Here is a 22675-nt window from a genome sequence, read left to right as displayed (position 1 = left end):
CCCTGGAGAGGCCATCTTTTAGCAAAGCGCTCTTCAGAGGGAAATGATGCAGAGGAGGCCGCCATGTGGAGAACGCTCAGCTCGTCCCTCTGGTGCGGGCCAGAGGGAGAGATCCAGGCCCCTCCTGAGTGTCCTGTGTTTCTGTGAGTGAAACGAAGAAGCCTTTCCTCAGTCCATAAGTCGCAGATACTTAGTTGGTAAATTGATTTTGCTTGCTTGTTTGTTTAAGCCATGAGAAAATAGCATCTTTTTGTTTTGAAGTTAGGCTAGGATTAGCCCGGTTCCTGGACCACCTCAGGGCTGGGTTTAATGAGGATGAAAAGGTGGCTGTGTAATCATTTACCTTGCAGGCCTTCTCCAGTGGAGATGAGCGGGTTTGGTATTTGCAATGTCACCGAGGTGGTGGGGAGTGCAGAATTAGGACAGTTTCACTCCAGCGCCAGGGAAAGATTTGCCAGCAGTCAGGCCCAGTTTTGTGAAAATAACAGTTTGGTTAATACAAGGGAATGCTTTTGATAAATGCTCTGTTAGGAGAGAAGCCTGGTCGTCGTTTTTTAATTCTGGCGAAAAACTGTTTTGTTCTTTTTCCCTTCCCCCCATCTAACTGTGAATGCATAGATGCTTAATTTTGTGGCCAAAAGTTTCCCTAAACTTGTCTCTTTTAAATGGCGAAATATGCAGTATCATCCCCAGGGTTCTCTGTAGCAGAAAAAAGTTACAATGTAGAAAGCAATTTATTCCCCTTTAAGAAGTTCTCAGAGGGAAATGGGGCTTTGTAAAATAGACCTGAAAGTCGTGATGTTTCACCTCAAAAAGTTATGCTTAAAAAGGCTATGCAAATTCAAATTATATTTTAATTTCGGTTTTCTCAAATCAGAGTGCTTTCTGCTTTGCAACTAGAGAGGATGCAGTAGGTTCTAGAGCATCCGGTTCTCCTATTGGATGGGACAGGCCTCAAGGAGTTAATGCTTGGCTGGCATTATTCTTAAACAAATCAAGCCCTGGCTGCTGCTGCAACCTCTCCCCAGGGAGGAGAGAGGTGTTGGGGCTGGGAGCCAGCACTAGCCGCATTGTTTACTCTCCACCCACTAAGGAGGCGCTGGTGCGCTGGAGAGAGCACGTGTGCCTGGGGCTTTGGATGCTGAGCAGAGCCCATCTGGTGACTCACCGGCACGGAGGCTTGGAGGCACGGCAGTGCAGCGGGGCTCGGTGGTTGATCTTGCTCCCTTGCATGAACTGGGCAGGAGCGGCTGGAGGCGATGATGCGCAGGTCTCTGGAGCGCACGCAGCAGCTGGAGCTGAAGAAGAAGTACTCGTGGGGACCATCACTGGCCTCGGGGACTGGAGGACGCGACGGTAAGTGAAGGGCTGTCCCTGCATTGCAGGGCCGGGTGGGAACGATCATGGGGCAAGAGGGAGATCACCGACGCCCGACACCCGCAGGATCTGGGGGATGCTTTGTACCCATCTGCAGGTCCCTTTCTCAGATGCAGTGTTTAAAGCTGCCACGCTTCCTGTGTATGCATTTCTTGTGAAGGGCATCTGTGCGTCCTTCTTGATAGCACACAGCAGTCGATAGAATAACTGGGCTTTGAGATAAAGCGAAAGAAAAGCAAAGAGTGCAGAGCCTGGTTAACTGGATCCACCTAGCAAGGCCAGAGGTAACCTCATTTCAGGGAAGGTCGGTAGCAGTAGGCTAAGTCATGGCTGCTGAGAAGGCACGACCGGGAAGGGCTGAGCAGCCGTCACCCCCTAAAGGGGCTAGGGTTCTTCCCTTCTCCTCCTTATTTATTTATTTATTTCTCTCTCATTATTTTTGTTGCTCTTTCAGTTTTGTTTCAAGATGACTTATTTATTTCTTTATCCAGTTCATACTCATCTTTAAATTTTCAAATGTTTATTGTGTAGATCGTTACTAGTCTGCGTAGCTTTGCTCTCTTTTTAGTGTCTTCTTTTCTGTGATCTCGCCATTCTATGACGCAGTGCTTTCCAAGATCAAATGGGTTTATGTTTACGGTTCAGTTTCTTGATTTTGCTGTATTATGCTTTCAACCTGTTGTCAGTGAATATGCTTTACTTCTCTGTGTCTTGAGAGGTCAACAACCCATTTCACTTACCTTTTCTAATTTCCTGATAGAAGCTAGAGTCAACCAGAAATTGGGACTTTTTCTTTTACCTCTCTTTGCTCTGATTTTTTTTTTTTTTTTGCTGTGTAGGTGAATCAGGAAATACCCCACCCCCTCCTCTAGGTTTAGCAGCCAGCACCCTCCCTCCGGACCCAGGGACCGCTGCCGCCACTGCTGAGTCCACCAACGGTATATCTGAGCATCCCTGTGCCATCGCGTTTTGTGACCACTGTCCCAGTCTCCTTCTTCCATCACTGTGTCTGTCCAAGCACTTTTACAGTTGATGTCTTAGTCTGACCCCTTAGAACTTTTTTTCTAGAGATGTGAATGACATGCCCATATTTCTCAGTTCTTCATCGTGCAGTGTGCATGTGTTACATCCTAGTACCCTGGAGACATTTCATCCTTAGCTCACTAACTTCTGCCTTGAAAATCAAGTCAGTGCTTGACCGCTGTGCCTTTAGCTCTTTAGCATTCTAATTTATCGTTGGTTTTAGGCATTAAGTAGTAGGGTGTTTCAGTCACTTCTGGTTATCAAAAGCCGTGATTACACAGAGGTCTAGGTATTAAAGTGATGATTCCTGGAGAAGTGTTTGAGAGGGAGAGGTAGGGAGTTTATCGGGTCTGGCACTGTGAATCCAGACAAGAAGGTAAACTGGCTTTGTTCTTGATTTCATCTTTGTAATAGGCTCTTGGTTTTGTATACAGGCCTGGGAAATTCTTAGGGTCTAGATCAATAACAGCACTAGCAAAACCTTGCTCCCGTTTAATAATGACTAGAAATTCAACCCTTCTTTGGCTGGCAAGGAAAAAACAAGATGTGAAAAGGACGCAACTTATTTACCAGCCGCACCGAAAGTCCAATTATAGCAGTCGGAATAGATATCCTTGGTTTCCAGCATTTCTTTGACAATGAATCATTTTTATTGGTGTTACTGAGCAGCAGAGACTTTGCTGCATGGGCTCCATTAGCTGTCACTGGGCCTGCTCCCAACAGAGGGGCAGGAAGAGGTGATAACTACCCTTTGGGAATTACAGCCAGGGCCCCAGGGCCAGGTGAGGTGAGTGTGGTACTCAACTGGAGCGCGCAGTTTAAGGGATCACCAGAAATCTCGGTAATCAAGACGGAATAATATTTTAATCAAAATGAACAGAAAACCATCTAGGATGAACAAAGTATTGAATTTCCAAAGAGCAGTACCATGCTGAGCCATATCAGAGCCTGAGGCAAAAGGGGAAATGTGTACCCCTTGAGACATGGTTTTATGTAATTTCTAATGGTTAATTTTTTTCCAGAGCATTCAAGTACTTGAAAAAGATACGGAAATATTGAAAAGTAGGTATATCAAAACTCATGCCATTTTAAGTTTAAATATTTTATTTATACTCAAACTGTGTTACAGTTTTACTTCAACCCAGGTTAATTAAAAATTATTTAGGATTGTCAGTTGATCAGGAGAAATTATTAAACATGACAGTTCTCTCATTTGAAAACAAGGTGCGCAGGAGAGCAGATTTTGAAAATATTATCTATGAATTTGCCAGGAGCTCACATCTTTCCTTTGGCCTCAAGCTCCGATACAGCTTTGCAGGCTGGCACTGTCAGTACCTCTCAGTTTGCTACGATTGTTTAATTTAGAAGTCCATCTAAAATAACAGCTGGAAGGTAGGAGCACCAAACCCAGAACCACATGTTAAAATTGTAACCGTAAACAGTCATAGCCTTTGAGAAAGGGCCATTGTGACCCCATCTCTTGATAAGAGGGAGAAACCAACTGCTAAAGGCTGCTCTGCTTTAAATACAGCTCCTTGTGTTACAGATTGCTTCCCTCTGCAATCTGAGCTATAATATAGATGACTTTCAGAAAAAGTCTGGTTTCGGCTCTCACAGTCTTAGACCATAGAATATTTTGCAGTGGTGATGTGTCTCTGGGTCCAAGTTGGTTTTGGTTTTGTGTGGTCTGAATATACTTGAAAGTCCCTGGACATAAGGAAATGATAGGCTGGTGGGATTAGCATGGCTTTCGTTGAAAGGTTGACTGAGGCTGAACATTTGAATTGAAGAGAAGCACAGAGTCAAGAAATGGAAGAGAAGAAGTTGCTTCCAGCGGATGGCTGCCGTGCTCTGGGCATCTCCGGGCAGGCTAAGTGGAGAGCAGGGCATCGGAGGCGTGTGGATGAGGACAGGAAGAACACTTGGGAAATGTCTTGGTCTATGGTGGTGTGAATACCAATGTCTTTAATGCATTTCTCTGCAGCATGTGACAAACTTTCAACATCAGCCATGAATTTACCAAAGCAGACGGAGCCTCCCATGAGTAAGCGCCTGTCTTCATCCACCGCGGCAATATCCTATTCCCCAGACCGAGGCAAGTGAATGTGCAGACCTGGTCTCTCCAGTTTTCTTCTTTCTGGCGTGAGCGTCTTAGCGTTAGTCTTTGTGCGAGCCCCTCTTGAGCCTCCTGCAGATCCGCATTGTCCTGGCTGTGTGATCTGAGCGTGGGAGCCCCCAGGCCTCACGAGGGAGACTTGGGAAGGTGGCCAGGCCATTGTTGAGCAGGGATGGGAGTTCATGAGATTCTCCCAGTCTGACAGAGACCGACGCTTTCCACAGTGTCTGTAGGCGTCACCCTGGCCTGGAGTTCATTGACCAGAGGGAAGAGGTGACTGTTAAAAAAGTAGCTGCCCAGTTATTGGTGCGATGTAGTTGATGAGCCAGAAACAGCAGGATTGAGGAGGCAGAGATACATGTGAGACTCAGGTGTGTGAGAAAATGGGGTTCTGCTCTTGTTTGTGGTTTGAAAACAGAAGTTCACACCTAATGTGAAACCTTTAAAAGGGCAAAAAGCGTGAGTGGTCTTTTCTGGCACCGTTTCGAGGTGGGAGATGACGTGTACAGTGTATGTGCCAGTTCCAGAAACTGAGTAGATTTAAAATCACCTGAGTTCTAACGGAAGCTCCGAGAAGGCACTAAAAGTCTGAATTGATACCTTTCAGAGTATGTAGGTTCAGGAAGGGAAGGAAGCTCTCTGGGCATTGAATGTGTATCTCAAAGTCTCACTGAAGGAGTGTCAGGTGCCAGTGGAGTATTGAGCATGTCAGGTCATCACCAGGGAGAGAGCAGGAGGATGTTTGCACTTGGAAGAAGCCAGTGTGTGTTCCTGTTTTTCCCACTGGCATTGACCGTGCACCTCCAGCACAGAGGTCTGTCGTGCGTGTTAGAGACCCTGTACGTGTCAGTGCGAATGCTCTCCGATGCAGTTCATGGCTAAACCCCGGAAACCTTGAATTAACTCAGAGCTGGATGAGAAAACATCTACATGCTTTTAGCTCTGTATAGCTGTTCCATTTGTGAGTATATGCCATATGTTTTCATTCATTCATATGGTTAGCAACTGATGTTAAATTCATATTTGTGATGAGTAATATGTCCAGTTATCAATATGTTGTTATATGTTCTTGGCAACTGAATTATCTGCTTGTGGATTATAAATTGAAAATTTTAAATTCCCAAGCCATTTACTGGCTAGTGGGTACCCAAAGAAGACCAAGTAATGGGAAAGTTAATGCATTATCATGTAATACATTCTAAAACCATCAAAATGACGTTTCAGTCCCTGAATGTGAGATTATGAGTACTACCACTTCCATCAAAGCTGATAATTAGTTGGCTGTTTTTACTTTTATGTTTCTTATTTAATTTTTGCCCTTATTTACATGGGAAAAGTATGAAAGGATGCATTAACAGAATCAGTGTCTTAGGCCGTATTTCTTAACAGAAGACCTAAAACAAGTATTTTGTAGGAGTAATCTTTTTTTCAGTGTTAGATCTCCCTGGTGAGTAAATGGTTTCTTGAGTCCATAGTACATCTTGGGAGGTGGGCTGATTGTCTTCGGGTGGATGGGTAACACTGTGAGAGCACAGTGAATGCTTTCTGGCTCCCCGAGAGAAGTAACACCCTCGCCCAATCTCACAGTGGTACTTCATCTCTTTTCTCCTACCAGGACAAGCTCCAAAGCCGTCCTTTGCTACAGTATTTTTATTTTCCACACTCATTCTGCCACCCAAGAGCTAATTTGCATCCTCACTGTGTTGTTTTAGACATTTTGTTTTGTTTGTTTTAATTTTGCTTTTTAAAATTTTCATTTGATTCCGTCCCTCAGCTCATCGCATGCACCTTAGTCCCATGGAAACTTTTCTTGTTATGCGACTGTTGACACCCACACAGGCTTCTTTAGCCAGAAGCAGAAGTGCACTCATGCTCTCTGAGCAGGCCGGTGACTCAGGTAAAAGAGGCCAAGCAGGTGACACTGAGGAAAAGGCCCCAAGTGGTGTTGGTCGGCCTATGAGTTATTCCTGAATTTTTCTATCTTGCTTCCCATATGCTGGCTGCGTGAAATGTCCTCAGTGGTTCATAACATTCTACCCACCACTGTTTTGTTGTTGCTGTGTTGCTCTTCTTTTAAGTGTCATGGAGGTGAGTAAATTATTTTATGATTAGGGCATGTGGATTAGGAAAAAAATCCATTTCTTGAACCGTGGTGGTTAGTAGAAGTTTTTTAAAGAAATGGTTTGGTAAAGTAGCCATAACCAGCCCCACCGCTTACTAGATCTTATCACTTTAGCTAAGTTAATTAACCTCTCTAAGCCTCAGTTTCCTCATCTATAAAATAGACTTATTTTAAATTGTCATGAGGATTAAATGAGATAGCACATGAGGGGCACAGTAGGAACAAATACCTGGAGTCTCGCTACCAAGGGGTGGTCCATGCACTGGCCAAACTGGAATCACCTGGGAGCTTGTAAGGAGCGCAGGCTCTCAGGCCCCACCAGTCTTGCACACTTGAGTCTGAGAAACACTGGGCCACATCATCGAAGCCCTTCCTTGACCATAGCACTTCAGACTGTTATGGCAAAATTAAGAAGGACTAGAATTCTCTGCAAATGAGTAGCGCCATGTCCACGTTAGGCGTGTCTGGTCTCAGGCTTAGTTCCCAAGATGTCGTGTAGGTAACATGTAAATGACGTATTATCCTCTACAGTTCTGTCTGTTTCCCAGAAGTTACGCTGTTTCTGCAAAGAAGATAGGCAAGTGGCCAGTAAGCACATGACAAGATGCTCAACATCCTTAGTCATTAGGGAAACGCAAATCAAAACCACGAGATACCACTTCACACTTACTAGGATGGCTAAAATTCAAAGTAAAAAAGGATAATACAGCTGACTCTTGAACAGCCTAAGGGTTGGGGGCACCAACCCTCCCCAGTCAAAAATCTACATATAATTTTAGAATCAGCCCTCTATATACTTGGTTCCCCATCTGCTGATTCAAGCAGCCACAGATAGTACTGTGGTATTTACTATTGAGTGAAATCCTCATGTAAGTGGACCCATGTGGTTCAAACCTGTGTTGCTCAAGCATTGGCAAGGATGTGGAGAAGTTGTAACCTTCATACATTAGGCATGGCTGAAGGTTGGGAATGTAAATTGTGTAGTCGCTTTGGAAAAAGGTCTGGCAGGTGTTTCAAAGAGTGAAACCTTTTAAAGTTATATGTTCCAGCAATTTTACTCTTAGGTATAGAGTCAAGGAAATTGAAGACATACACAGTTAAGCATACGAGTGTTCTTAGCAGCATTATTCATATTAGCTACAAAACGGAAACAACCTAAATGTCCAACAACAACAGATGAATGCATAAATAAAATGTGTTTATCCATAAAGTGAAATATTATTCAGCTATAAAAAGGAATGAATTACTGACACATGCTACATGAGGAACCTTCAAAACATTATGCTCAGTGGAGTTCCTGTTGTGGCGCAGCAGAAACGAATCCAATTAGTATCCATGAGGATGCAGGTTCGATCCCTGGCCTCGCTCAGCGGGTTAAGGATTGGACATTGCCGTGAGCTGTGGTGCAGCTCACAGACATGGCTCAGATCTGGCGTTGCTGTGGCTGTGGTGTAGGCTGGCAGCTATAGCTCCGATTTGATCCTTAGCCTCGGAACTTCCATCTGCCGCAGGTGTGGCCCTAAAAAGCAAACAAAAAACAAAAAACAAACAAAAACAAAACAAAAAAAACCAAACAACAACAACAACAGAAATCAGTATGCTTAGTGAAAGAATTTGCCAGGCAGTATTTGCCACAAGTTGTATGATTCCATTTATATGAAATGCCTGGAATAGGCAAATCCAGAAACAATAAGTTAGTGGTTGCTAGAGACTAGGGGAGAAGGAGAAGGAGGAGTCAGTGCTTAATAGGTACAGGATTTCTTTTGAGGATGGTGAAAATGTTCTGGAATTAAACTGTAGTTATGGTTGCACAACTTTGTGAATATATTTAACCCCCCCTAAATTGTACACCTTTAAAAAAAGGGTGAATTTTATGATGTATGCATTACATATGAATTAAACAAATTAAAAAAATTCCTGGGAATTTAGGAAGTATCCCCATTTTGAAAATGAGGAATATGCCAGAAGGACCACTCCCAAGATCGATGATTTTCTAGGAGGGCTCATAGCTATGATTTATTACAGCAAAAGGCTCCTGAGTGAAATCAGTTAAACGAAAGGGTACATGGGACAAAGTCTGGGGAAGACCAGACCCAGGCTCTCCCAGAGTCTTCTCCCGGGGGAGTCACATAGGACACAGCCCCCAGCGATGAGTTATGACAGGTATGAAGTGTTGCCAACCAGAAAAGCTCATTAGAGACTCTGTACCCAGAGTTTTTATTGGAGGCTGGTCATGTGGGCACCCCTGCCAGGTACAGACCCAAATTCCAGCCTCTCAGGAGGAAAGCAGGCGCTCAGCGTAAGGCATGTCGTTTGAGCAAATGCTCAGGCACGGTGAGAACTCTCACCAGTTCACGTGGGAACTGTCCCCCAGTCCAGGTTCCCTGGTGCCAGGGCCAGCACGGTAGGCAGGCCTTCAGAAAGACAGCAGTCAGGACTGCTCTAGTTTCTCTGTTCTTTTCTGCACAGTCCACCCCCTTGGTCCCCGGCCAGGGTGTCTTTACAGCAGAGTTATTATCAGTAGGATATAGCAGGTTGAGGCCAACCTACAGTGTGGATCTCACTTAGGCGTTTAGGGGAGGTGGGCTTAGCCAGTTAAAACACAGACCGGTAACCATCAAGTTCTGTCCTAGAAAGCCAGGTGGCTTCCTCCACAAGTTTCCATACGAACCTCTTCTCCCCAGCCCGAGGCATCCGTCCAGGCCGCCCACTACTCTGGACTGACCCAAAGTCTTCCAGGGCTGAGGCAGTGTCCTGTTGGCCAGAGCTCACACCCCAGAAGTGCCGTCCTCAAGGGCACGTGTCTCGCCCGTGGAAACAAAGAGTGTACGGTGTTGGGGTGCTCCTCCCACAAGACGCACCTTGGGCAGACAGTGCGGGTTCACAAGGCCCCCAGCGTGGCTTCTCCCATGCTTCCTTCGGCCTCTGCTTCTCAGTCCATCCCAAACAGTTGTGCCAGCAACACTGGCTCACCGCCTGCCAGGTGTGGACTGCGTGTGGAGATGTTGTGCGGGGACCGCGCAGGAGCTGGCCCGCCCCTGCCGTCTCGTAGTCCCACTGTCACATGTGATCTGGGCTCAGCGGTCGGTCTGAATCTGAAGCGCTGGGTTACAAAAGCAGTATGGGTTCCCTTCAGAAATGGGAGATACTTCCCAGGAACAGTTCTAGAAAACCAAGATCATGAATGCCCTGCCCCTGCCCTCCCCTGCACCACGCTAGGGGCTGGCTTTTGTGGTTTTTCTCCCACATTCAGTAATTAGAACCCCGTTCAGTAATTAGAACCTTGCATTTTCTGTCATCTGCTCCTCTCATGTGGCCCTTTTATTGGGAAGGGTTGGATCCTGAATTTTCATAAAATTTCAAAATAGTTTTGCATCACTCCCCACCTCTTTCATCCTGTTCATTTATCCATCAAGCAGCCTAGAGCAGTCAGTCCCTTTCCAGAGACAGGTGCACTGAGCAGGGTGCCTTTCTGCAGTGTGTGTAACGGAGGAAGAAGGGCAAAGGGAAGTAGAGTCAGGCTCTCAGTCTGTTGTTGACAGACTGCAGCCATTCTAGAATGTCCAACACCTGACAGCTCGTTGGTGGCAGTGATGGCCACCCCCCCCCCCCCCGCCAGAGGGAGTTCAGCCCGGTCCTCAGGGGAGGACAGGGGTCACACCCCCCATGAGTGCCCTTTCCCAGCTTGCAGTTCGGGTGGGAGTTAAAAGTTAGCAGTGAGGTCAGGCTCCACGTGGAAATCGAGAGCCCACCAGCAAACATATGTCCAATGGTCCCATGAGAGATCAAGCCCTTTCCTGTGTGTGTTTGTCTGTGACCCAGGTGGTCCAGCCAGCATCTGAGATGTTTTCTCAGGTTAGGGCCCCATGGAGGGACATGTCATATCTACAGTGGTTCCAGGTTGGTTTTAAAACTTCACCAGTGCATCTCTGTGTGGAGACTGCCTCTCTTTTCCCATCTCCCTTTTCCCATTGACTCCATTATGCACTCATCGTCAGCTATGGAGACTTGTTCTGGTTCCATTACTCATTTAAATTTAAATTCCAGCTGAACTACTGGTGGTAAAAAGCAAGGAGGTTGTGTCCCACTCCCACTCAAAGGAGAAAACCAAAGGCATCACCTGGGCTGCACTTGTCCCCTCCCTTTAGCCACCACAGTCAAAAGCAGCCAGAGGATCCCACGCGCCAGCACTTGAAGTTGAATGGGTCATCTTCAGCTTCCATAGGTGATTCACCTTTCGCAACACACAGCAACTTGGCTGCTGTTTTGTGTGGTGGGTGACTTCATAGCCACCAGGCACCACTGCTTTCTCCTTTCTTTCCCCAAATAATGCTTTTACCATGTCAGGGAATCAGGGTCATTCTCATGATTCCTGTTTCTGACACCAATTTTGTCAGAGTCCCCAAGACCACCCCCCAGGTTGGGTGATTTCCTAGGAGGACTCAGCAGAGTCAGCACGTGGTGGCGTTCATGGCTGTGATGTGTTACAGCCGCAGGCTGCACAGCACAATCAGCAAAGGGAGTTGGCGCACAGACAAAGTCCAGAGGACACCAGGTGCAAGTTTCCAAGAGTCCTCTCCCAGTGGAGTCACACAGGATGTGCCCGAGTCCCCCAGCAACGAGCTATGACCACGCACGTGAAATGTTGCCACCCAGGGAAGCTTGTGAGAGACTCAGTACCCAGTGCAGATACTTCATTCCAGATGCTGAGCAAGAAAGCAGGGGTTCAGCATAGACTTTAGATGCTCATCAGTGGTGGGAGCCCTCCTGAGATCTAAGTTCTTAGATGCCAGCCAAGGGCCAACCTCATAAGCTGGCCTTTCAAAGGATAGCAGTAGGTATGCTCTGTTAACTTACTGCTGTGCAAGGTAACTGACTTGTAGAGAGGTTAAGTAGCCTACCCAAGGTGACCAGCTATTAGGCGACAGTGCCACGTCCAACTGGCTCCAAAGCCCAGATTTTGAACTCCTGACATGAAGTGGACTCTTTAGCATTGAGTGTGGGGGTCTTTTAAGCTACAGTCTGGAAATTCCCATGTGGGCGCAGCGGGTTTAGGCTCCAGCATAGCTGCAGCTGTGGCACAAGTTTGATCCCTGGCTCGGGAACTTCCACATGCCACAGATGTGGCCCCAAAGAAAAAAGGATAGGCCGGGTTTGTGTACACTAGAAAAAATATGGTGGTATTTTGAGAATGTGGATTGCATTGCCTTTGTCACGTTTTAACACAAATGTGGTGTTCTTCCCAACTCCCCGCTCCCCCTACTTTTTCCTTCTGTGCTCTGTGTCTCTGGCTATTATGCTGTAACTCTCTAGTATCCCATGCCTGTCCTCGTCTAGCTCCTGCTGGTGGCCCCCTTAAGTCTTCTTATAAGTCTTCTCCCACTCGAAATGCTGAGAGGAAGAAGACTACATCTACATCTGGCGTGGGAGATGCTGGGAAAGGAGCCCCTGCCGGAGCAGAGGCCTCTCCGGTAGGTTCATATCCACTCCCCGCCCCCCACCCCCCACCCCCGGGCCTGGTTTATCTGACAGTGTGATTACTCCCTGTACTTGACCTGGGCTTTGTTTCTGTCCGTCTCCAGGGGTGGCTCAAGGGGCCGACTTGTTTTAAAATTGCACTCAACCTTTGGAAATCATTAAACTTCTTGCACCCTCCTAAATCTTAATGACTTAGAACAGATTCCTGAAGCCCTTGCCCCCCTTATAGCCTGCCCTTCAGAGGATAGGGCTCAGAGAATGTTTCACGCGTCCTGTCCCTGCTTCTTTCAGCATATCTGATTCTGTGCCAGTCTCGTCTCTACACGCAACTGGAACTGAGGTCCACCTAAGCCAACAGTGGCCTTTTAACATTTTTGTTGTTATGCTGACACCATCAGCAAGGCACATGCTGAGCAGGGACCCCTGATCATGTATGTGTGTTTAGAAATTGTACGTGCCATACTACTTTTGTTAGTGATCACTTGCTATGGCACAAACCATCCCAGACCTTAGCAGCTTAACGCAAATGTTTATTACCTCTCTGGTTTTCTGGGTCAGAAATTGAGAGAGGCTTCGCTGGATGCTTCTGGTTGAGGGTCTCTCTAAGGGTCTGATCAGAAGGGCGGCCAGGGCTGCAGTCATCTGCAAGCTTGGCTGGGGCTCTTCCAGGAGGACTCACTCACATGGCTGTTGGCAGGAGGCCTCAGTTCCTTATTGCATGGACGTCTCTGTAGAGCTGCCTGAGTGTCCAGATAGCATGGCATCTGGCATCCCCCAGAGCCAGAGTGAGAGAGGATGAGAGCGAGAGCACGCGTGTGAGTACACACGGCGGGAAGCCACAACGCCTTTTACCATCCAGTCTCAGACATTGAACACCATGCCTTCGGTCATGTGCTGTTCATTAAAAGCACGTCACAGAGGTCCCACTGTGGCGCAGCAGAAGAGAATCCGACCAGGAACCATGAGGTTGTGGGTTCGATCCCTGGCCTCGCTCAGGGCGTTGAGGATCCGGTGTTGCCTTGGGCTGTGGGGTAGGTCACAGACATGGCTCAGATCCGGCGTTGCTGTGGCTGTGGTGTAGGCCAACGGTTGTAGCTCCGATTCAACCCCTAGCCTGGGAACCTCCATATGCCACAGGTTGGGCCCTAAAAAGACAAAAGTAAATAAATAAATAAGTTAAATAAAAGCAAGTCACTAAGATCAACCTACACTTAAGGAGGATGGAACTAAGCTCCACCCATTAAAGGGAGGCACATCAAATGACATGTGGGCTTATTTTAAACTCCACATGGCTGTACTATTGGGCATTTATTTTATAACACCATGTATGTTTTTTAATCCAGTGTGGTTCTGAGGTTCTTATGTGAAAAGTAAATATTTCTGGGAGTTCCCATTGTGGCACAGCAGAAGTGAATCCAGCTGTAGTATCCATGAAGACTTGGGTTCAATCCCTGGCCTTGCTCGGTGGGTCGGAGTTCCGGTGTTACCATGAGCTGTGGTGTAGGTCGCAGACGCGGCTCGGATCCTGCATTGCTGTGGCTGTGGTGTAGGCTGGCAGCTGTAGCTCCGATTCGACCCCTAGCCTGGGAACTTCCATATGCCATGGGTGCCTCCCTAAAAAGCAAAAAAAGGAAAAAAAAAGTGAACGTTTGAGACCCTAGGGTTTTACTGTAGGGCGGGTTACTGTGGAAGGGGCATGGGGGCCACACGAGGATTTGCTGGGGAAGAGCGAGAAAGGGAGAGAAGGCGACCACTATTGTGGAGCACCTGCCCCAGGCCTGGCACACAGGCCCGTGTGAGGCTGGCCGTGGGCAAGACGTAGAGGGATGGAAGGGTTGCAGTCCCCGGTAAGCCAGGGTCCCCAGCTCACTTTCTTGGGATTTATAACCACGTTTGCAGCCACATAGAGCTTTTTTAAAAAAGTAATGAGTGTATCTTTGTACTCAGTATAGGTTCTTTATGTCCAGGACTATAATCTGGTTCCATTTTAGCTTTTTTCAAAATGACAAGAAGGCGATCTTTATGTTTTAAGGCTGAAGATTTTTTTTCTGACTGGGTGACCTAAATACGATGACCCCCTGGTGCTTCTCTGCAAAGATTCCCATTGTGGGAAACAGTATAGCTTTGCATGGTTCCTTCTGAAAGCAAGCCATGCGTGGCTTCCACTGGGTATTTTTAGAAATTATAAAAGCAATGGTAATCATGGGCCATGGCTGTCCTGTGTCCCCTACAGACGGAGAAGATGAAGAGGGGGCCTCGAACAACAACTTCCGTTCCCGGCGTGGGCCTCATGTCCCCTCTGAAAAGATGCGATTTTCCAACAGGAGTTTCTAAGAGGTCATCTTCTCCCGTGACACCCAAGTAAGCATCTTTCCCCTTCGCCGCAGACCTCGAGTCCCCGCATTCACTGTGTAGCTTCTGGATAAACCATGGGCTCCTGTTGCCTGGGGAATATGGGATTCAGACTGACGGAGCTGGAGCATTTGGTGTATTCTCTTTGGGTCCCTCAGTCCCATTCTGCTTTTCTGGCATTCTCCTCCTTTCTACAGCTGCATCTGGAGTGAGGTGCTTGCTTGTGCCTGGTCTCTGGAGTGTGCTCCCTGCTCCGTGTCACACACTCTCTCATCTGGCTGTCTCGCTAACAGCTTGTCAGTCACCACCTGCAGGGTTGGTTGGTTGGTTTGTCTTTCATGAAGCCATTATATATTTTTGTTGTTGTTAAGAATTGAGTGAGCTTACCAGTGAAAAACTGTGTAACTGAAAAACAAATTTATACTGTGTGACCACTGGCTTAAGTTTTAAAATTATTGTCCTGCTAACAACTGACAAGAATGACTCAGTAAATGACCCACTCCAGCAACAGAATGGAAACATCTTCAATAGTACTGAGAGAAAAAGAGAAATTTGATTTTAGTTTGGAAAATAGGAAACTATAGAAAACTTTGCATCAGTTTGGTTCAGAGAATGTAGGGTAAAATACAGATTTAACTTGGGAATTTTTTAAATTACTTAATGAATTTTATTAGATTTATGGGTATACAGCTTGTGAATTTTTAAAAAATACTTCAATATGACATCAGCTCTTATTCCTAATTTGTTGCTTTCCCCTTTTTTTTTTGCTTTTTAGGACCGCACCTTCAACATATGGAAGTTCCCAGGCTAGGGGTCCAGTGGGAGCTGTAGCTGTCAGCCTGCGCCACAGCCACAGCAACGCGGGATCCGAGCCGCGTCTGAAACCTACACCACAGCTCATGGCAACGCCGGATCCTTAACCCACTGAGCGAGGCCAGGGATCGAACTTGCGTCCTCATGGATATTAGTCAGATTCGTTTCCACCGAACCACGATGGGAATAACTAATTTGTTGCTTTCTAACAGAGACTTTATCAGTAATATTATTTTGCTCAGAGATTTCTCTTGTTTTTATAAACTACTAATACTGGTTATTGATATATCTGTCTTCCATAAAGAAAATCTTTCCACAGCACATTACTAAGTTAAGAGCATCTTTTTTTCAAAGTGCATTGTATTCTTTCTGTTCCAGTATTGCCTGACTTTGGTTGTGGTATTGCTCTCTTGGAAACTCTAAATCCACTAGGTAGGCTGTAAGGACTTTGTCTTATTTCTGAGCCTTCCATTTGCATGTCACTATTCCGGCATCAGTTCGGCACATTGAAATTAACAGCGAGGAAAGCCTGTTCATACTAGGGTTTTCCCCCATTCTACCCTCTTTCCTGGATATTGACTCATGTTCCCTGCGTAGACAGTATCTGGCAGTTTTCATCATCATCACTGTAAATTTCGCTGAGGCGAACTGAGGGGGTTGTTGGTTGCCCTCTATAGAAATGAGAACTCAAGAGTTGGGAAGCAAGCTTAGAGTGGGCTCTGTCCTATTTCTTTGAAGTAGAAAAATCTTGATGGTTGTGTTTCAGGAAGTGTTTTATTTGTTAAAAGGTATATATATCATCTGGGTTTTATAATAGCTCTCTCTGACCAAAGAGACTCAAATACAATCCCAGACTTTTTAAAATTCAATTTAGGAGTTCCCGTCGTGGCGCAGTGGTTAATGAATCCGACTAGGAACCATGAGGTTGCGGGTTCGGTCCCTGCCCTTGCTCAGTGGGTTAAGGATCCCGCGTTGCTGTGGCTGTGGCGTAGGCTGGTGGCTACAGCTCCGATGCGACCCCTAGCCCGGGAACGGCCCAAAGAAATAGCAAAAAAAGACAAAAAAAATAAAATAAAATAAAATTCAATTCAATTCAATTTAGAGAAATATGTAACATTTCCACTCTATCTAGACTAGCGTTGGGCATCTGTATATTCTTTATAAGTATTTGTGGAACGAATGAATGCGGGTCACTGTGCCAGATGCTCCAGAGAATCCCCAAAGGGATGGAACCAGTCTCAGCTCGGACCCAAGCGAGGCAGGAGAGAGATGTAGGTGCAGATGAGGACAGCTCCAGGCCTCCTGAGAGAAAGCCATCCACCTCCACGTGCTCATCCCTCAGGACTCAGCTCGGCTCTCAGCCTCTCCAGAACCAGCCAAAGCTAAATTTGCACCCTTTTCTGTGCTCACAGAGCATAGCTGTGTCATTCATTCATTCATCAAATACCCGAAGAGCACCTGCGCTGTGTCCAGTGCTCCCTCGTGGAGCTTGCCGGACAGTGAACAGCCAATAGTCACAGCAGGTGTGATAAGTTCTGTGAAGAACAGTGAACCCAGATCAGACGGCGGATAATGGTGGAGGGAATTGCTGGATCCGATGGTCAGGAAAGGCTCCTCTGAGGAGGTGACATTTGAGTGGAGTGCCTGGCATGAGGTGAGGAAGCAGGCCTCGCTGCACTCAATCGTCTCCTGCTAGACAGCTGTGAGCACGGGGCTGGCTCGGTTTGTGGTGGTACAGGCGGTGCTCAGGCTGAGTCTGTGGCACGAAAGCTGGAGCGAAGGAGAACCTGGAGGGCAGAGTGGGGTCGGCTGGCAGGGACACGCAGTGCTGGAGCCAGACCTGCCCAAGGACTCTGGCCTTTGCCTCCTCGTTCCTTCCCGGATGTTTGTCCTCCCACTGATCAGCTCCTCAAACATTCTATTTGCTGGGCGATGTATTTCACTTGGGGAATTTTTGAAGGATGAGGGATGCCAGCCTCTATTCCGTCCTGCAAGGGTATTGCTGCCACTTTCAGCTAAAAATGAGTGGAATGGCCTTTCTTTTCAGAGCCCCTTAAGTGTCATCTATGGGGCAGGCAGGACACAGTTGGACGTGCTGTGCACTGTTCAGCTGCCAGAATCCTTATCTCTTTACCAGGTGCCCTGGGGATAGAGGTTGCTCGGGCCCCTCTAAATCAAAATTACCAAGTCAAGAGGTCTAAGGAATAGCAAATGTTTCTTGACTTGAAAGAAAGAAAGAAAGAAAGAAAGATAGTGCTGAACCATACTGGGCAGAGGCCAAGTCCGAGCAATGTGGTGAGTCAGGTGGATTGTAAGTAAATTCTGAAAATCCAACCAAATTATACAGCAGTGAAAAAGAATGGCATACAGCTGCCCACAACCTGTGGGTAGAGCTCACGAGGGTAGTGTCGAGCAGAAAAGGGACATAGTGGAAGAATGTCAATAGTATGATTCCATTTACGCTGATTTCCCAGATGTGCAAAACCAAAGTGTTTTTAAGAATATAAATGTGGCAGTTCCTGTCTTAGCTCAGTGGTTAACGAATCCGACTAGAAACCATGAGGTTGCGGGTTGGATTCCTGGCCTCGCTCAGTGGGTTAAGGGTCCGGCGTTGCCGTGAGCTGTGGTGTAGGTTGCAGATGCGGCTCAGATCCTATGTTGCTGTGGCTGTGGTGTAGGCCGGTGGCTACTGGTCCGATTAGACCCCTAGCCTGGGAACCTCCATATGCCGCAGGTGCAACCCTTAAAAAAAAAAAAAGAATATAAATGTGGTGAAATGATTTTTAGACAAAGTAAGAAAACGGCAAACATAAAATTCAGTGATGGTGGCCTCTGAGTGGGAAGAAGGGATGGGATCTAGGAGGGACACAAGGGGATCCTGGTATCATTCGTCTTTCTTTTGAAATAGTTGGTGCATGTGTGGGTATTTGTTATGTCATTCTTCATACATTTATGTTTTATAAATATTCTTTTATATACTCAGTATTGAAGAAAGATGAAAAAGAAACACTTGGGGAGTTCCCGTCATGGCTCAGTGGTTGATGAATCCAACTAGGAACCATGAGGTTGCGGGTTTGATCCCTGGCCTTGCTCAGTGGGTTGGGGATCTGGCATTGCCGTGAGCTGTGATGTAGATTGCAGACGCGGCTCTGATCCCGCGTTGCTGTGGCTGTGGTATAGGCCGGTGGCTACAGCTCTGATTGGACCCCTAGCCTGGGAACTTCCATATGCTGCAGGAGCGGCCCAAGAAATGGCAAAAGACAAAAAAAAAAAAAAAAAAAAAAAAAAAGAGGAAAAGAAAAGAAAGAAACACTTGGTTTTTAAAATGGTGTCACACGCAATAAACCCCAACCAAGGTGGCATTTTCGACCTCCCCTCTGTGCAGACCAAGTGTGTGATCCTTAAAGCACACTGGAAGTGACATGGCTTTAGATGGGAGGCCTAGTCAGTCACCTAGAACTCCTATCCAGAAACCCAGACAGGCCATGTGATGTGTGGCTCTGACAGCGCATTGTTCTCCTTCGGGATCTCAGATAGAGTACGTTGCCCTTTGGCGGCTGTGTGTTTCAGTGGCATTGCTCTTTGAAGTATTAAAGTTCATTTTCATTGTTGGTTGGCATTGTTGGGTACTTGCATGGGTGTTTAGCAAACTAGCTTTCACAACACCGTCAGAGCTGTAGATGAAGCATAGCTTTCTTCTTGTAAGCTAGAGAAGGGAAGTGAGTGTGGCCGAGTGGATTTACTCAGCCTGTCTCTGCCTTTGAGTGTTGGTGCTGCCTGTACTCCTCGTTCTTCAGAGTGAGCTATTCTCTAACGGTTTCAGGTTAGAAATGTATTCTAAGTTAGTTTGGTCATTTTGATGGGGAATGTTTCAGTTGTCCATTGCTGCTCTAAGAAACTCCCTAAAATTTAGTGGCATAAGACAACAATTTGTTATTAATTCTCACAGCTCTGCTTACTCGGGAGGGTCTTTCTTGAGGTCTTTTGTGTGGTTGTTCAGTGGATTGACTTAGGCTCACTGGGCTCTTCTCACCTAGGGTTTTCCATGTGCCAGCTGGCGCTGCAGTGACAGCTTAGGGGCTCTCCTAAGCTTAAGGTCCAGGATGCCCCATTCACCAGGCTGGCAGTGAAAGCTGGCATTGTTGGCTGGAGCTCACCTGGGGCTGTTAACCAGAAGAGAATGCTGACATAGAGCCTCTTCATTTGATTTAGGTCTCTCACAGCATGGCGGCTGTGTTCCAAGAGGGAGCGTCCCCAGCAGTGAGTATTCCCCCGGACAGGAAGCAGAGGCTGTCAAGCCAGTTGAGGACTCTGTCCCGGATTGGCACAGCATTCTTTCTCTGCTGCATTTGCTTGCTCAAAGCAGCGGGGCCACTCCAGATTCCACGGGATGGGAAAATGAATTCCAAAGATCATGTGGAATGAGAGGAGATGTTATTATGACCTTCTTTGGAAAAGATAATCTGCCAGAGATAGTCACTTTCAGCAATAGCTCATATCTCTGAGGTCAGTTCTCTATCCGGAATGTAGGTTAATTTCACTTTATCATACATTAGAAATAAAACAGTACATACGAGGGAAAAAATTGAGTTGAAGTTGTATGGATGGCCCAAAATAAGCACCTCCCACTCAGAATCCCAGGTCCATGGCAGAGTCCTTTGGTGGCTGAGGACTTACGATTGGTCATTACCGAGCACCATTCCCATAGGCTTCTCCAGTAGCCGTGTGGCCTGGTTATCTCTGCCTACAGATGAGCATCTACAGTGGATCAGGGCTCCCCACATTGACAATTAAATTCTTGGTTTCCTGTACCACCATCGTTCTCAGGTTTTCACGTTCTTACCTGAAATTTTTCTTAAAAAGGATGATTGCAAATGTTAAGTTATACCCCCTCCTCACAGACATACTTAAATACCCAGTCCTAGTTCTACATCTGTCAGTCTCACTAGAGGATAATTTGACTTTAGACAAATTTTTAAACCCTTGTTATTTTGAAATTGTTTCAACCCTGCAGAAGGATTACAAGACTAGAGCAAAGAACTCTTGCACACCTTTCAGCCTGTTAGCATTTAGCCATGCTTGCTTCATCATTCTCATCCCCCCACTCATTCTCACACAGTCTCCACACACACACATACAAGTGCACACATACAATTTTCCCAGGACCATTTGAGAGTAAGTTGAAGGCATCGTAACCCTTTATCCCTACGACTAAAGACATTTTTTTGTAGAACCACAGTACAGTTGTGAAAATCAGAAAGTTTAACTTTGCCGTGGTATTGTTACGTAATTTATAGACTGTGTACAGCTTTTGCCTATTGTCCCAATGCGATCCTCTGTAGCATTTTTTTTCCTCATCCAGGATCCAGCCCTGGGTCCCACATTGCATTTAGTTGTCTCGCCTCCTTAGTCTCCGTTAAATTGGAATGGTTCTTCAGCCTTTCTTTATGAACTTGACATTGTTAAAGAACACAGGCCAGTTTTTTTTGTTTGTTTTTTTTTTTTTCCAACACTGCTCTTCACTTTGAGCCACTTGGCCATTTCCTCATGATTAAACTCAGGTTATATATTTGGGGCAGGAATCCGGTGGAAGGGATATTGGTTCCTTCTCAGCGCATCATATCAGGAGGCCATGATGTAAGGTGGTTTCATTACCTGTGATGGTGACTCTGATCCCTGGGTTAAGGTGGGATCCACAGGTTTCACTGGTTTTAAATTGTTCTTTTTCTCTCTGGAAAGTTGTAAAATGTGGCCGTTATCAAATAGATGTCTCCCAGACCCCTCCCATACTTTGGGTGGGCTATGTTCACTGTGTCTGGAGTCAAGTGGCGTTGGATAAAATAGCATTAGATTCAAGATGTTGAAAAAAGGAAAAAAGACCTTTGGGGTTCTTAGTGGCCATAAACTCACGTTCAGAAGCGTGACAGTCCTCTCCCGAGAGTTATTCTTGCTGCTGTACTTACAGAGGTATTTGCTTCTATTTCCTACCAGTCTCGGAACCTCACTCACATGGAGGTTTGAGGTTTGAGGCACCTGCCCTGTGCATCAGGAAGGCTTATCTCTGTCACCCCAACAAAACTTGTGACTTCCCTTTGTTAGATTATCATTGGAGGTATTGAACTTTTAAAAATTAAAGTGGAAAAGTTATTTTGAAAAAGCAGTATTAGGAATCAAATGATTTGGGTGCCAGCCCTGGTTCTCCCGTCTGATTACACTTCTTGGGAAAGGTCATTTAAGCTTTTAGGACTTTGGTTTTCTTATGTAAAATGCAGTTACTAGGAGTTCCCATTGTGGCTCAATGGGTTAAGGACCCAGTGCTATCTCTGTGAGGATTCAGGTTTGATCCCTGGCCTCGATCAGTGGGTTAAGGTACTGGTGTTGCCGTGTGCTGGGGTGTAGGTCCCAGATGCGGCTTGAATCTGGTGTTGCTAGGGTTGTGGTGTAGGCTGGCTGCTGCAGCTCCCATTCGACCCCTAGCCTGGGAACCTCCATATGTCACAGGTGCGACCATAAAAAGACAAATAAGGCAGTTAGTAATAATTTCCCACCTACTTCACTGGGTTATTGTGATGATCAAATAGACCCTTATGAAGTAGATGAGAACCTACTTAAAACTCTATGAAGGCACAGTGAGTTCCCCTGATTAATTTCTGTTCATTTCATCAGCCAAGTGATCCATTTCTAGGAAATTGGAGAAACGGTAACTTTGCCAGACTTCATTTGACTTGCAATAAGTTAGTGTGAGCAGGGGGCCAGAGAGCCTCGGAGCCTGCCGGACCAGCATTGCCTGGTTCAAGCTGCCCATGGTCAACAGCTCTTGCGTGTGGCCTGGCAGGGAACTAAATCCACACAGGGAAGGAATGAGTGAACAGCAAATTTGGAGATAAAATAGGGAACTTCTAAGATTGTATTCTCTATTTTGGTCACTAACTGTTAAAAAAAAATCCATGACTTTTTATGCTCTTCTAATTTGAAGGTCATGTTTGTGTGTGCCTATAACTGTGTGTGTATGTGTGTGTGTGTATTTTCTAATCTGTTTTGTTTATTGGGCACGGGGAGTGTAAATAGACTCCTTAGTATATTGAGTTTTTTTTCCCAAGTAATCTACCTTTACCTCTCAGGTGAAAATTATTTTTAGGTGTGTGCTCATAGATAACTGGCAGAGTTTTATTTTGAATAAAATCTTACAGTCTGTGGTATGAATAGAATGTACACATGACTGGTCTGTTAAAGCAAGTTGACCCAAGGCTGCTCAGGGCTGAGTAGATCTGAAGCTGTCAGAGGCTCCCCGAGCCAGGCCAGGCAGCCTTTGCTCCCTGGGATTGGAGTCCGGCCCTGCCTGTCCGTCTTACACGGACTGAGGGTGTCACTTCATTGAGCTCCATTCCCTTCTG

At 46.2% G+C, this 22675-nt stretch overlaps 1 protein-coding gene across 27 annotated transcripts in view; it reads left to right on the top strand.

Moving 5' to 3' along the window:
• MAP7D2 (MAP7 domain containing 2) overlaps positions 1-22675 on the top strand; it is a 95350-nt gene that overhangs the window by 49206 nt on the left and 23469 nt on the right. For 8 of the 27 annotated variants that reach the window (XM_085008716.1, XM_085008723.1, XM_013985990.3 and 5 more), the window contains exons 4-8: positions 1245-1356; positions 4385-4495; positions 6291-6413; positions 11952-12109; positions 14350-14477. In XM_085008716.1, coding sequence (XP_084864842.1) covers positions 1245-1356; positions 4385-4495; positions 6291-6413; positions 11952-12109; positions 14350-14477 — 632 coding nt within the window. Of the gene's footprint in view, positions 1-1244; positions 1357-2216; positions 2316-4384; positions 4496-6290; positions 6414-11951; positions 12110-14349; positions 14478-22675 lie in introns of all 27 variants that reach the window. The other 19 variants (XM_085008713.1, XM_085008724.1, XM_085008719.1 and 16 more) reach the window with 8 other exon arrangements.

This window comes from Sus scrofa, chromosome X (assembly GCF_054392235.1).
Source record: "Sus scrofa isolate SSC_HxYL_T2T_F1_AM1 chromosome X, Sscrofa_HxYL_maternal_Yorkshire_Landrace_v2.0, whole genome shotgun sequence".
In the NCBI taxonomy this organism is placed as follows: Eukaryota; Metazoa; Chordata; class Mammalia; order Artiodactyla; family Suidae; genus Sus; species Sus scrofa.
The sequence above is the reverse complement of the archived record's forward strand: the minus strand, read 5'-3'. Positions and strand labels throughout refer to the sequence as shown.